Genomic DNA, 11,618 nt, shown 5'->3' with positions numbered 1-11,618 from the left:
TGAAAACCTCTTTTAGATCTCTCTATTAGAAGAGAAACCAACCTACGCTTACCTACTGAGAATGAAATAAATCACTTGACTAACTTATTAACTTATTTGTTTCAATTAAAGCTCTTTGGATTGAACCGGTTTCTACTCATTATTTCCCAACAGCAAAGAGGTGTAATAAATGAGTGCCTTTAGGGTTGCCAGATTGTACTTAGTGCCGTTGCCGAGGCACTCGCAAACACCAAGGGTGCTCTGTTCCATTCATGGATTATAAATGAGTCAATCTTTTTTTTAATTGTTTGTTGTACACATTTTATTAATACCTTATTGCCCAGCTATTAATTCCTAAATTGTACACATTCTAAACTAATACATATTAAAAAATGATAGAATGGAAACATACTATTGAGAAATGTAATTGCATCTTACATCTCTCATGAACTGATTCCAAATGTAATTTACAAAACAATCAAATTAAGAACCCTGAACAATATTTAGTTAAATGGTCCAAAAACCACCAAAGAGAAACAAACAACGTAAATGTCACATTTAACTGTATATCTTACGTCATAGAGTAAAGCTCCCGACCCCGTAGCAGTGGTAGAATAAACACACATGACGTTTGAAAGGGTCGACTATCAGGTAGGCGAAGGTTTGTTCCTCGTCTCCTCGGCCGGGGTAACACGATCCAGTCTCGTCCTAGAAGACAGAGGAGACCGCATCCCCTAACTGATCAATTCAATGGATGAAATTAGTAACTAATGCTGGCATAGACTACAAGTCATGTTGGCACAGACTACTGGTCACTGAGATGGCACAGACTTCAAATCACTTACGTTGGCACAGACCGCAAGTCATTTACCTGGGCACGGACTACAAGTCACTGACATTGGCACCGACTACAAGTCACTGACGTTGGCACCGACTACAAGTCACTGACGTTGGCACAGACTACAAGTCACTTATGTTGGCGCAGACTACAAGTCATTTACGTTGGCACAGACAACAAGTCACTTTCGTTGGCACAGACTACAAGTCACTGACGTTAGCACAGACTACAAGTCACTTACCTGGGCACAGACTTTGAGCACAGTGGAGACCACGCTGATCCCCATGCTCTGAGGATCCTTTTGTACACTAGAGAGAAGATACACACACATCTTTACTACAGTATCCATATTGACTGGGTTACTGAACGTGGTTTCATAGAAGGAATTACAGTGATAGATCAAATGGTCCATAGGAGCGAAATTGGGATTATTCCAATTTGTAAGTAATTTAGCAGATGCTTTTTTTTCATAATAAATATTATGCTTTTTTTTATATCAAGGTTCTTGATTCAACCCCAAAACCTTCAGGCTCTGAGTCAAACACCCTAACCACTCGACTATCCTGCCACCTTATCCGGTTCCAAACAGGAAGTAAAGGAAATGACCCAATCACCTGATGAGGTCTTTGTAGATTAGCTTGGTGAGTTGAGCATAGGGAGCGATGGTGTCTTCATACTGACACAGCTCCCCTCCAAGACACAGGTGTTTGAAGATACGGAAGAGGAACTCCCCTCGTTCCTCTCGGCCAATCACGTCATAGTGCTCAGACTCCTCTTCCTGCAGTGCCTAAACCAGAGGAGTAGAGGATGTGTTGAGTCGGCAATAAAGGTAGAGAAGGGGTTGACTAGAGGTAGATAAAAAGACAAGCCCATGCTTGCATACAGTATGTAAGAATGGCCTATGTGTGTGTGTGTGTGTGTGTGTGTGTGTGTGTGTGTGTGTGTGTGTGTGTGTGTGTGTGTGTGTGTGTGTGTGTGTGTGTGTGCGGGTGTGGGTGTGTGTTTGTGTGTGTTTGGAATACTAGTGCACATTAAGCCCACTTGCAGAAGCTGAGCGGAACAGTTGGGGAGAGATTGATGGAGAGAGAGAAAGGGATAAGGAGACAGAGAATGGGAGAGAGAGCTACAGTAGCTAGATAGAAACAAGAATAAGGGAGTAAGAGAAAGGGGGAGACCGTGAGAGGGCAAGAGAGAGAAAAATGGGTGAGGGCAGGAACTCACCCGTCGCAGCTCATCGTAGTCAGGGTAGAGGTCATGGAAACATTTGACCACGTTTCCAGAAGGACTCAGGATCTGCCTGCAGTAGTAGATGGGGTCCAACAGGTCCATGGAGACTCTACTGCAGGGAACCACCTCTACATCCACACACAGCAGTGGGCTGTCTAGAAACGCAGTGAGATAAACACACACACATTAATTGTACATGCTTTAGATTTTCTCTTAAGTCACTGCCTTAGATATGGATTATGGATTGGGAGTTACCTCATATTACGGAAAACTAAAACGGATCAGTGGGGAAAAATTGACATTAAACATAATCATTCAAGCGGGTAGACATTATTTACTGAAAATGGGCCACACAAAAGTGGGACCTCAAGTGTAGTGTAGTGGTTGTTGATCAAAACTAAAGACAATTACCCAAAGGCACCCAGGCTCCAGCTGTCATCTTTTTCAGGTGGGAAACCACTTGAGGATCTTTGAAGAACATCTATATGTGTAAGTTGACATTAAAGACATTAGCGCCAATCTAAAAATAATGTCGTTTGAAAGTATCATTGTCACCAACTTATTGTTGACATTGGAAAGTAATTTAAATAATCTTACCAATGCAAAATTACGGCTGTTATAAGGGTAGAAGCTCTGGTCAAAGCTGTAATATTGAACGGAGATTCTGCCAAGCATGGACCTGAAATTAGCAAGATACATTAATACCACACTTATCATTGGTAAAATAAACATAATATTGGTATATAATATAACTGTAATAATTACGTCACCATTTCATCAGCAGTTCCAACGAAGCTTTATTCTGAAGAAAGGAAGGCGTCTTGTTCAAAAGTGGGGTAAAAGAAAAGTTTTGCTCAAATTTGTACTTTTCTTCTGCCATTGTTTCCGACATCGTGCAGTGGTCTGAAACGAGACGATATCCTCGCGCCGTCTAAATAACATCCATTAACGCAGGAGCCACATTGATCGACATCCATCGGCTCTGTAAGGTTTGTTTAGGCGTAACCTTAACAACAAATCACCGAACTAGCAGGTTTAATCCACTAGAGGGAGCCAGAGGACCTCGATATAATGATTGAACGAGTCCAACAGAGGTGTCAACAGAGGTTCTAGCACAAACACTGGTGTAAATGTTAATCAAAACCCCAGCATTCGTCCTATGATGCCTGCCTGTAGCTTAAAGAAAAATAACCCTAGCCCTGAGCCCCTCATTATCAGCCTACTCTCAGAGTCCATGATTGCTTAATCGGCGATCTCCCCATTCTCACTGGTCATTATCGACCAATCCGGGCAAGGTAATAGCCCAGCCGGCGGTCAGGTGTGGGGACGTTACGTGCAGCCTAATACTTTATTTTTACCTCATGCTGAGAAAACAGCTGTATGAAAAAAGAGTTTTGGGTCGTTTTCCTTGTTATTATTATTAGGTGAGTGCTGCATGCAGCGTTCAACTATTGTTCTTCTCAAGTTGTATTCTTTCTTCTTCTTCTTCTTCTTCTTCTTCTTCTTCTTCTTCTTCTTCTTCTTCTTCTTCTTCTTCTTCTTCTTCTCTACACACTTGGGGACCTATCTCCTTCCTACATTTTTCACCTAGAAACTCCATTCCAATTTTAAAGGGGAACTATGCAACTGTTTTGGCTTAATTTACCTTAGTCATTGTGATGGTTCTATTACACTTTATGGGTCGATTGGTCGCTGTTTCGACTCCCCCTACGCATCTTGGTGGAGAAAGGGAATATGCAAGTTTCTGCCGGCGACCCGCCGCCCACTCTCGCGGGAGTCTCGGGTCTCGCAAAGCACCGAATTGCTTTACGGCACTACAGACCCACAATAACGGAACTGGCTTTATATAAACACAAGTAGCGAAGGGATTTTTACATTCATCATGGATCAGCCGACTAAAATGTCGGAGAAACAGAAGAAGAGAAAAGGGAGACTGACCGGCAGAGAGCCCAGACACAAGTAAACCTTGGGTGAGCTTCTCAGGAATAGCTTGAACTGAAAGAAAAAGAAGACTGCAAATCGGATGCCGACTTGCCATGGCCGTGTTGTTCTTGAAATTGTAAGTACCCTTGGGTGAACTTTGTCCTCTTTGTATTGTTGCTTCTTGATGTTGATAGTCTCTGTAAACATGTGTTTGGTCGACCGTTTTGTTGTGAGCCCTGTATGTTTCTAGCTTGCTTGCTTGCTGGGGTGTTAGCGTACTCACTACCAAACACCTTTGTTTTCATGGTTGTTTTGCTGTTCGTCTGTCACGTCCCCCACATACAGGCTAAATCCCCGAATCCAGGTTATTGTTTATTTAGATCACTATTCAAATGCCTCAGATTTTTCTAAGAGAGCCTATATCATGTGATATGTCCAGTTGGCATTATATGGCCAACCGGACATGCACGAGAGCTGCTAGTTGGCACATATTCGTCGGTATCAGAACTGTTACGATACATGAACCTCCATTATCGCTTTAGCCATGTTATACATGGCTAAAGCTATAATACACACACTATACAAAGTGTTTATTATTGAACAAATTAAAGAAAGGTGGTGCAAAGATCTGTTATTTAAAAAAATTGAAACATTTTAAAACCATATACAATAATATTTATTTAGAATGTTTATTTGCAAGCATTTACACGTGAACATAAATGGGTCCCTAATCTTCCAGACACAGCATCTGCCTATGACAACTCTCCTGCGGGGACTAGCGACAGCATACCGTCTCGATCTCTGAATCCATTTCCCTGTAATTCCATACACAAGTGACTTACTTCAGCAGATACATAAATGTACGATTGCTGCGCAAATTGCTCATGCTATCGTTATGCATTATGTTGGCCAACACTCTTACACTGATCGTTCTGTTCAACAACCAAAGATAAAACAATTCTAATCTAGGATATAACATCTCCCCGTCAACTATAAAAAAGGATGGGTTTATTGTAACACATACACCCTTTCATAATAACCTTGCCTACTCTTTATGAACATCTACCTCGGACATGGCTCCACGCATTCGCCGGCTTTTTTTAAAACAAATGCACATGGCTAGCGTAGTAGTCGATGAGGAAGGGTCGTCAACGAGTTGTTACGACAGTGTTGTAAAATATCTCCTCCGAAGCTGTAGGGGGAGGGGACTCTCTAAATCGACGCCACTTCGGCCTGGGCGGGACTTTACGTCCTACGTCACTCGCTATGGGTGTGCATGTGTGCGCGTAGCCGTTTGTCTCAGGGATCTGTGCACAAAGATCCCTGAGACAAGATGGTAGGGAGGGAGAGGGAGGGAGAGGACGCAGTCAGCACACGACAGGGAGAAAAGTCCGCTGCTGCGCTGGGCTAGATTGACATGGCAACGAGATGCGGGCCGCTGCTGTAGTGCAAACTCCCTTGCACTACAGGATTACGAGCATCAGTGTCGTGCGCGATGGAGGGTGGGTGACATTCCTACAGTCTGTGATGATAGGCTATATTTCTACAAATGACTTACTATTACTAGCGATTAACATGACGAAACAACACGAACTAAGCTAACGTTAGAGTATAGCCATACCAGATAACGCCATACCAGCTAACCCTAACTATCTATATTAAACTCTGAACCATTTTGCAACAGGCAACTGTGTGTTGGTGTGTCTTATTGCTCCCCACGACTGCGTCTGCATCTTTCCCACTCCTGGCTAATAGTTTCAGCGTTTGTACTGTATATCAGAAATGATCACCCTGTACTAGGGCTGTCACTTTTTATTCGAAGTTCGAATATTCGTTCGAAGGTGGGGTGAAAAGTTCGAATTCGAAGTGTAATTCTCCATTCGAACTGTAAAAATGCGCTATAAAGAAGAGAGCGGCGAGTGGCTTCTCTTCAATAAAGCGGCCCTCCTGGATCCCCGCTTCTCCCGGTTAGTCCACCTTTCCCCTGCACAGAAACATCTCGTGACTGAAAGCCTCTCACACGAGCTCACTGAAACGGAGACCGACACTGATCGCACACGACAGGGAGAAAAGTCCGCTGCTGCGCTGGGCTAGATTGACATGGCAACGAGATGCGGGGCGCTCCTCTGTTTGAGCGACTCGTGATTGAAAGGCTACTTTATTACATATTTAATTTACTTTTTCACTTTTTTGTTTTTAAATCACTTTTTTGGGTTTAAATCATGGCAATATTCGTATGACCTATGGATACTGTCAAATCTGCGTTAGTGGAATTCAAAAGCCATTCTGCATCAAGTTATGGAGGTTTATTCTCTGCTGGGGTCACGACGCATCCCAACGGTCACGACGCATCCAAATCCACCGAGACGCACTACGCTAGAGCGGACCTTCTGGAGCTTCAACTCGCTTGCCAGACAGTTGATTTATCACCCGAACAACTGGATTTCATACCATCAACACTGATAAAGAAGACAATACGGAGGAAAAGAGGATCGAGAGGAGGAATTAGGAACAGGATTAGGAGACGAGGTAGTAAGCTCGTTGCCAGGGCGGCGCGCACAGTCGCAGCGGCCCCTCTTGAGATCTGTGAGATTGAGATTGAATGTTTGAGTGTGAGACGTCCTACAAACATAGTTTATGACAGGGAAACATTATTAAACATTAGGACATTGCAAGCGAGTAACATCACTGGCATTCGCTGGCATCTGGACATATTACGCAAACACAGGATACTAACGGATACTGTGACACTGTGCCCGCAACTGCCCGGAGGAGGAAGCAGCAGAGACGGGGTGGACGTAAACAAAACAAAACATATCAAAACAAAACGTAAACTAAAGCGGGGAAAGAGGGCTGGCATCAAAGCTAGGCTAAAAACTAAACCCACCAGACCAGCAGTGCCAACAATCCTACTCTCCAACGTCCGATCTCTCGAAAACAAACTGGATGAGCTCCGTCTGATGAGAGGATCACTCAAGGTATGGAGAGACTGCTGTCTATTCATTTTTACCGAATCCTGGTTACATGAAAACATTCCGGACGAGGCTGTTCAGCTAGAGGGAACAACACTCTTCAGAGCTGACAGAGACGCGGCGAGTTCCGGTAAGAGCAGAGGCGGGGGGCTATGCATTTATATCAACAAAGACTGGTGTGTAAACGCTGCGTCGGTGGCTCAACACTGCTCTGAACTGGTGGAATTTTCTATAGTGATCTGTCGGCCATTCTACCTGCCAAGGGAATTCACCAGTGTGATTGTAGTAGCTGTTTACATAGCCCCTTGCGCCAACGCCAATGCTTACGAAGTACTCCGCCCCCTGTTTGACGTCATCAGCGCACTGTTGACAAAACACCCGGACAGCTTTGTGGTTGTTGCAGGAGACTTCAACCACATTAGCTTAAAGACTGTGCTCCCCGGATTCAAGCAATATGTGGACTTTAAAACAAGAGGAGAAAATATACTTGATTTGCTCTATTCCAACACTGCTGAGGCATATAAGGCCATTCCTCAACCCCATATTGGCCTTTCAGACCATAAATCTGTGCTGCTGGTTCCAACTTACAAACCCAGGCTGATACGAACTAGGGCAACCCAGTCACACATCAGGGTGTGGCCAGATGGAGCAGTCTCAGCGCTGCAGGACTGTTTTAAATGCACTAACTGGGAGATTTTTAAAACAGCTGCATCTCAGGGTGAGCATCATATTAACATTGAAGAATATGCTGAAACGGTGATGAGCTACATTGCCAAGTGCACAGAGGATGTTACTGTGATGAAGACCTATATAGTACGGAACAACCAAAAACCCTGGATGACTGCTGAGGTACGTCAGCTGTTAAAGGCTCGGGATGCTGCGTACAGTGGAGGAGACAAGGCCGCTCTCTGCTCAGCCAGATCAGCTCTCTCCAGAGGGATCAGAGCAGCCAAAAGACGCCATGCAGGGATAATCAAGGAGAACCTCTGTAGCACAGGAAACACCAGGCAAATGTGGCAGGGGGTTCAACAAATCACTCAGTACAAGACCAGGCAGAGGATTGAGGACAGTGATGTTTCTCTCCCTGACAGACTCAATGACTTTTTTGCCCGGTTTGAGGCACCAGGAGGGCCAACGAGAGGGGGGACTGGACTCTCCCCTCCATCCGGTCAGCCACCTGTGGCCATCAGCCCAGCTGACACCAGGAGAACCCTGGCCAAGATCAACCCTCGGAAAGCAGCCGGCCCGGACAACGTTCCGGGGAGGGTGCTCCAAGCCTGTGCTGATGAGCTGACAGATGTTCTAACAGACATTTTCAACATCTCTCTCTGTCAAGCCACTGTACCCAGATGCTTCAAAACATCCATCATCGTTCCAGTTGCAAAAAAGTCTGTTGTGTCCTGTCTGAATGACTACCGTCCTGTTGCATTGACCCCAATAGTGATGAAGTGTTTTGAACGGTTAATCAAACCACACATCACATCCAGCCTATCTGCATCACTGGATCCTCATCAGTATGCCTACCGTTCAAACCGTTCCACAGAGGATGCAATATCCACCACCCTGCATACAGTACTCACCCATCTAGAACAGAGAGACACCTATGCTAGAATACTGTTTGTTGACTTCAGCTCTGCATTTAACACCATCTTGCCGCAGAGACTGATGGATAAACTTCTCCTCCTGGGCCTAAACCCCACCCTCTGTCACTGGATACTGGATTTCCTGTTGGAGCGACCACAGTCAGTTCGTGTTGGGAAAAAAATCTCCAAATCCATCACACTGAGTACAGGATCCCCCCAGGGATGTGTGCTCAGTCCTCTGCTGTACACGCTGCTGACCCATGACTGTGTGCCAAGGCACAAGAACAACATGATTGTTAAGTTTGCAGATGACACTACAGTCGTGGGTCTCATTCATGGGAATGAGGAATCCTATTACAGAGAGGAGGTCAATCTGTTTGAGAGATGGTGCAGAGACAACAACCTGGTGCTCAATGCGGAAAAGACCAAGGAAATGATCGTGGACTTCCGTAGATCAAAACCTAAGCACACACCCCTCTGCATCAGTAATCGTGAAGTGGAAAAGGTGGAGAACATCAAGTTCCTGGGAGTACAGATCTCTGACAACCTTTCCTGGTCCAAAAACACCACTGGGCTAGTGAAGCGAGCCCAACAGAGATTGTACTTCCTGAGGAAACTCCATCAGGCCTCACTACCTCCCAGTATCCTCACCACATTCTACAGGGGGGCAGTGGAGAGTGTGCTGACGTACACCATCTCTACCTGGTTCTCCAGCTGCAGTGCGGCGGACAAAAAGTCCCTGCAAAGAGTGGTGAGATCAGCGGAAAAGGTCATTGGAGCCTCACTTCCCTCTGTCCAGGACATATTCCAAAGCCGCTGCAGGAATAGGGCCCAGAAAATAGTGAGAGACCCCTCTCACCCTCTGAACAACTTCTTTAAGCTCCTACCCTCCAAGAAGCGCTATCGCAGCTTAAGATGCTCCACCACCAGGCTGCGGAACAGCTTCCTGCCTCAAGCTGTCAGGATGCTCAATGCACCAGCGTCCTAAATCTTCCCACTGGACTTTATCTATTATTTATTTATTCATCATTGGGACGTTTGTTTGTAATGTATGTGATCTTGATCCCTGAGAAACGCCTTCTCGTTTTGTTGTTCGATCAACAAAATGATAATAAATTTGATTTGATTTGATTTGATTTGATTTGGGCGCGATGGGCAGCCTGTTTGGGGACTTATACAGCACGGCTGACAGAAGCAGCTGCACGGAGAGCTGCGAGACTACTTGTAATTTTCTTTCTGTAAGGAATAAAAAGAGCAGCATGCCGTGTTGGAGGTCGGCCTCACAGATTGTTCGTTTATATAGGCTGTGTGTGCCATGGACGACATGCGCTCCGCATATCGCGCTCCGAGCAGTTATTGTTAATGTGTAAAAGACAGCCGCACTTGTGTGTCGGAGCTTCCTCTTGTTGTGTTTACAAATGTGTTATCAAAGATGTGTTTTTATCCTGTACTGTTATGAATTCAGTAGGTATACGTGATTTCCACAAGAAATAAAAAGAGCAACATAAAAAATCAAGACTGTTGTCGTGTTCTATGGGGGGGGGGGGGGGGTCGAATGTATTCGAATTAATTATGGACATTCGAAATTCGTTCGAAATTCATTTTTGGAAAAAGTGACAGCCCTACCCTGTACCACACTGCTGACTTGTTGATGTTTTGTGAGCACTCACGCATTTCTCTAGGTATCTTAAGTTTCCTACTGGAGTCATCAAAACTTTGGACTTTGTTATTGTTAGAAATATTATGTTGCAAAAACACTTTGTGTCTTACCCTTACCGTCACCCTAACCTTAACCCCAGTAACATTTCTTCATCATAAACTACAAGTTACGCAAAATGGCATACAAACACCCAGTCCAATATGAAAGAAAAATGCTACCTTCGTTAAGGAATCGAACCCCTTATCCCCGCGATAATGAGTTGTTCTCTGACCACTAACCCATCAGGTCTTAGTACATGTGATTCAAGAGTTATGCCCCGTTTACACCATCCCGCTAATGGCCGCTAATGGCCGATGGACCACCGATGTGGAAGTCGGGGTGATTCGGGTGACATCGGGCTAAAAATGTATGATCGGGTCAATTTATCGGGGTAGCATTTACACATACCCGATGTTATAACGATAACATAGCGATGTATGCCAGGGAAGACACCCGAAGTGCGTTTAGCGTCATTTGACGTAATTTCGAATGACGCCAAACACGTCAAATGACGCGTTTGGCGTCATTTGGCGTCATTTCGGGAGAAGGCAAAGGGGAGACTGGTTTAGACTGATATTTATTTATATATTTATTTATATTACAATAGCGATTTTATAATAATAGAACGCCGGTTCTAAATGGGCGAAGTACCCTGTAATTATAAAAGTAGGACATCCATCCATCACCCCCTATTTATACACAAGTGGCAGATTGAGGGTCTTCCTTAACACAATCTGGTCACTCACAATCGTTATTTGTCTAGGGTTCTCGAGGGTCTTTCGTGTGTTGAGGTTGCCGATATAAAGACGATAAAACACGATAAAGCGCGGAAGATTAACGAATATAGCCGATGTGCCCAGGAAAATTCCCGAATGATTTGCGATGTCTTACGTTATACTCCCGTTCTATTCCCGATTATAGCCGATTAGCCCATAGCAACACCTGGTAACCGATTCTACCCCGATTGACCCAAAATTAACAAACATGTTCGTTCTTTGCCGATGTTGCCCGTTGTTGCCCGATCATTGAGCATTTCTTCCCGTTTCTTCCCGTTGTCTAACGATGTTCCCGGGAAGAGTAACGGTGTTTCCCGATGCAACCACGCTATTTGCCGATGTAATAACGATAGCTGCTGATTTAGCCATCGGGCACCATCGGGGCCCACTATCGGGTAGGTGTAAACAGGGCATTAACGACTTGACAATCTTTAAACTTTGGTTGCCTAGAAATTGTAAAGACAGTGATGTGTGTACATTGTGCGAGTATCCGTCACTCGCGATGTGTGTGCGGTCCAAAATGAAAGAAAAAACCTTGCATCAATAGGGAATCGAACCCCCAATCATCAGTTGGTCGTTGGTAACTGTAAACAAAGAGATCACATTTTGTTTAACTGCTAA

At 44.7% G+C, this 11,618-nt stretch overlaps 1 protein-coding gene across 1 annotated transcript; it reads right to left on the bottom strand.

The window, feature by feature from the left end:
• Positions 1–553: 553 nt before the first annotated feature.
• Positions 554–3,062, bottom strand: cfap300 (cilia and flagella associated protein 300). The gene is made up of 7 exons (XM_030347656.1): positions 2,815–3,062; positions 2,642–2,723; positions 2,456–2,525; positions 2,039–2,199; positions 1,432–1,604; positions 1,059–1,125; positions 554–687 (listed from the first exon to the last, which is right to left on the bottom strand). The coding sequence occupies exons 1-7, from the start codon at positions 2,934–2,936 to the stop codon at positions 556–558; spliced, it is 807 nt and encodes a 268-aa protein (XP_030203516.1). The 5' UTR covers positions 2,937–3,062; the 3' UTR covers positions 554–555.
• Between the last annotated feature and the right edge of the window lie 8,556 nt (positions 3,063–11,618).

Source organism: Gadus morhua, chromosome 22 (assembly GCF_902167405.1).
Source record: "Gadus morhua chromosome 22, gadMor3.0, whole genome shotgun sequence".
Taxonomy (NCBI): Eukaryota; Metazoa; Chordata; class Actinopteri; order Gadiformes; family Gadidae; genus Gadus; species Gadus morhua.
Note: the sequence above shows the minus strand (reverse complement) of the source record. Positions and strands in the feature narration are given on the sequence as shown.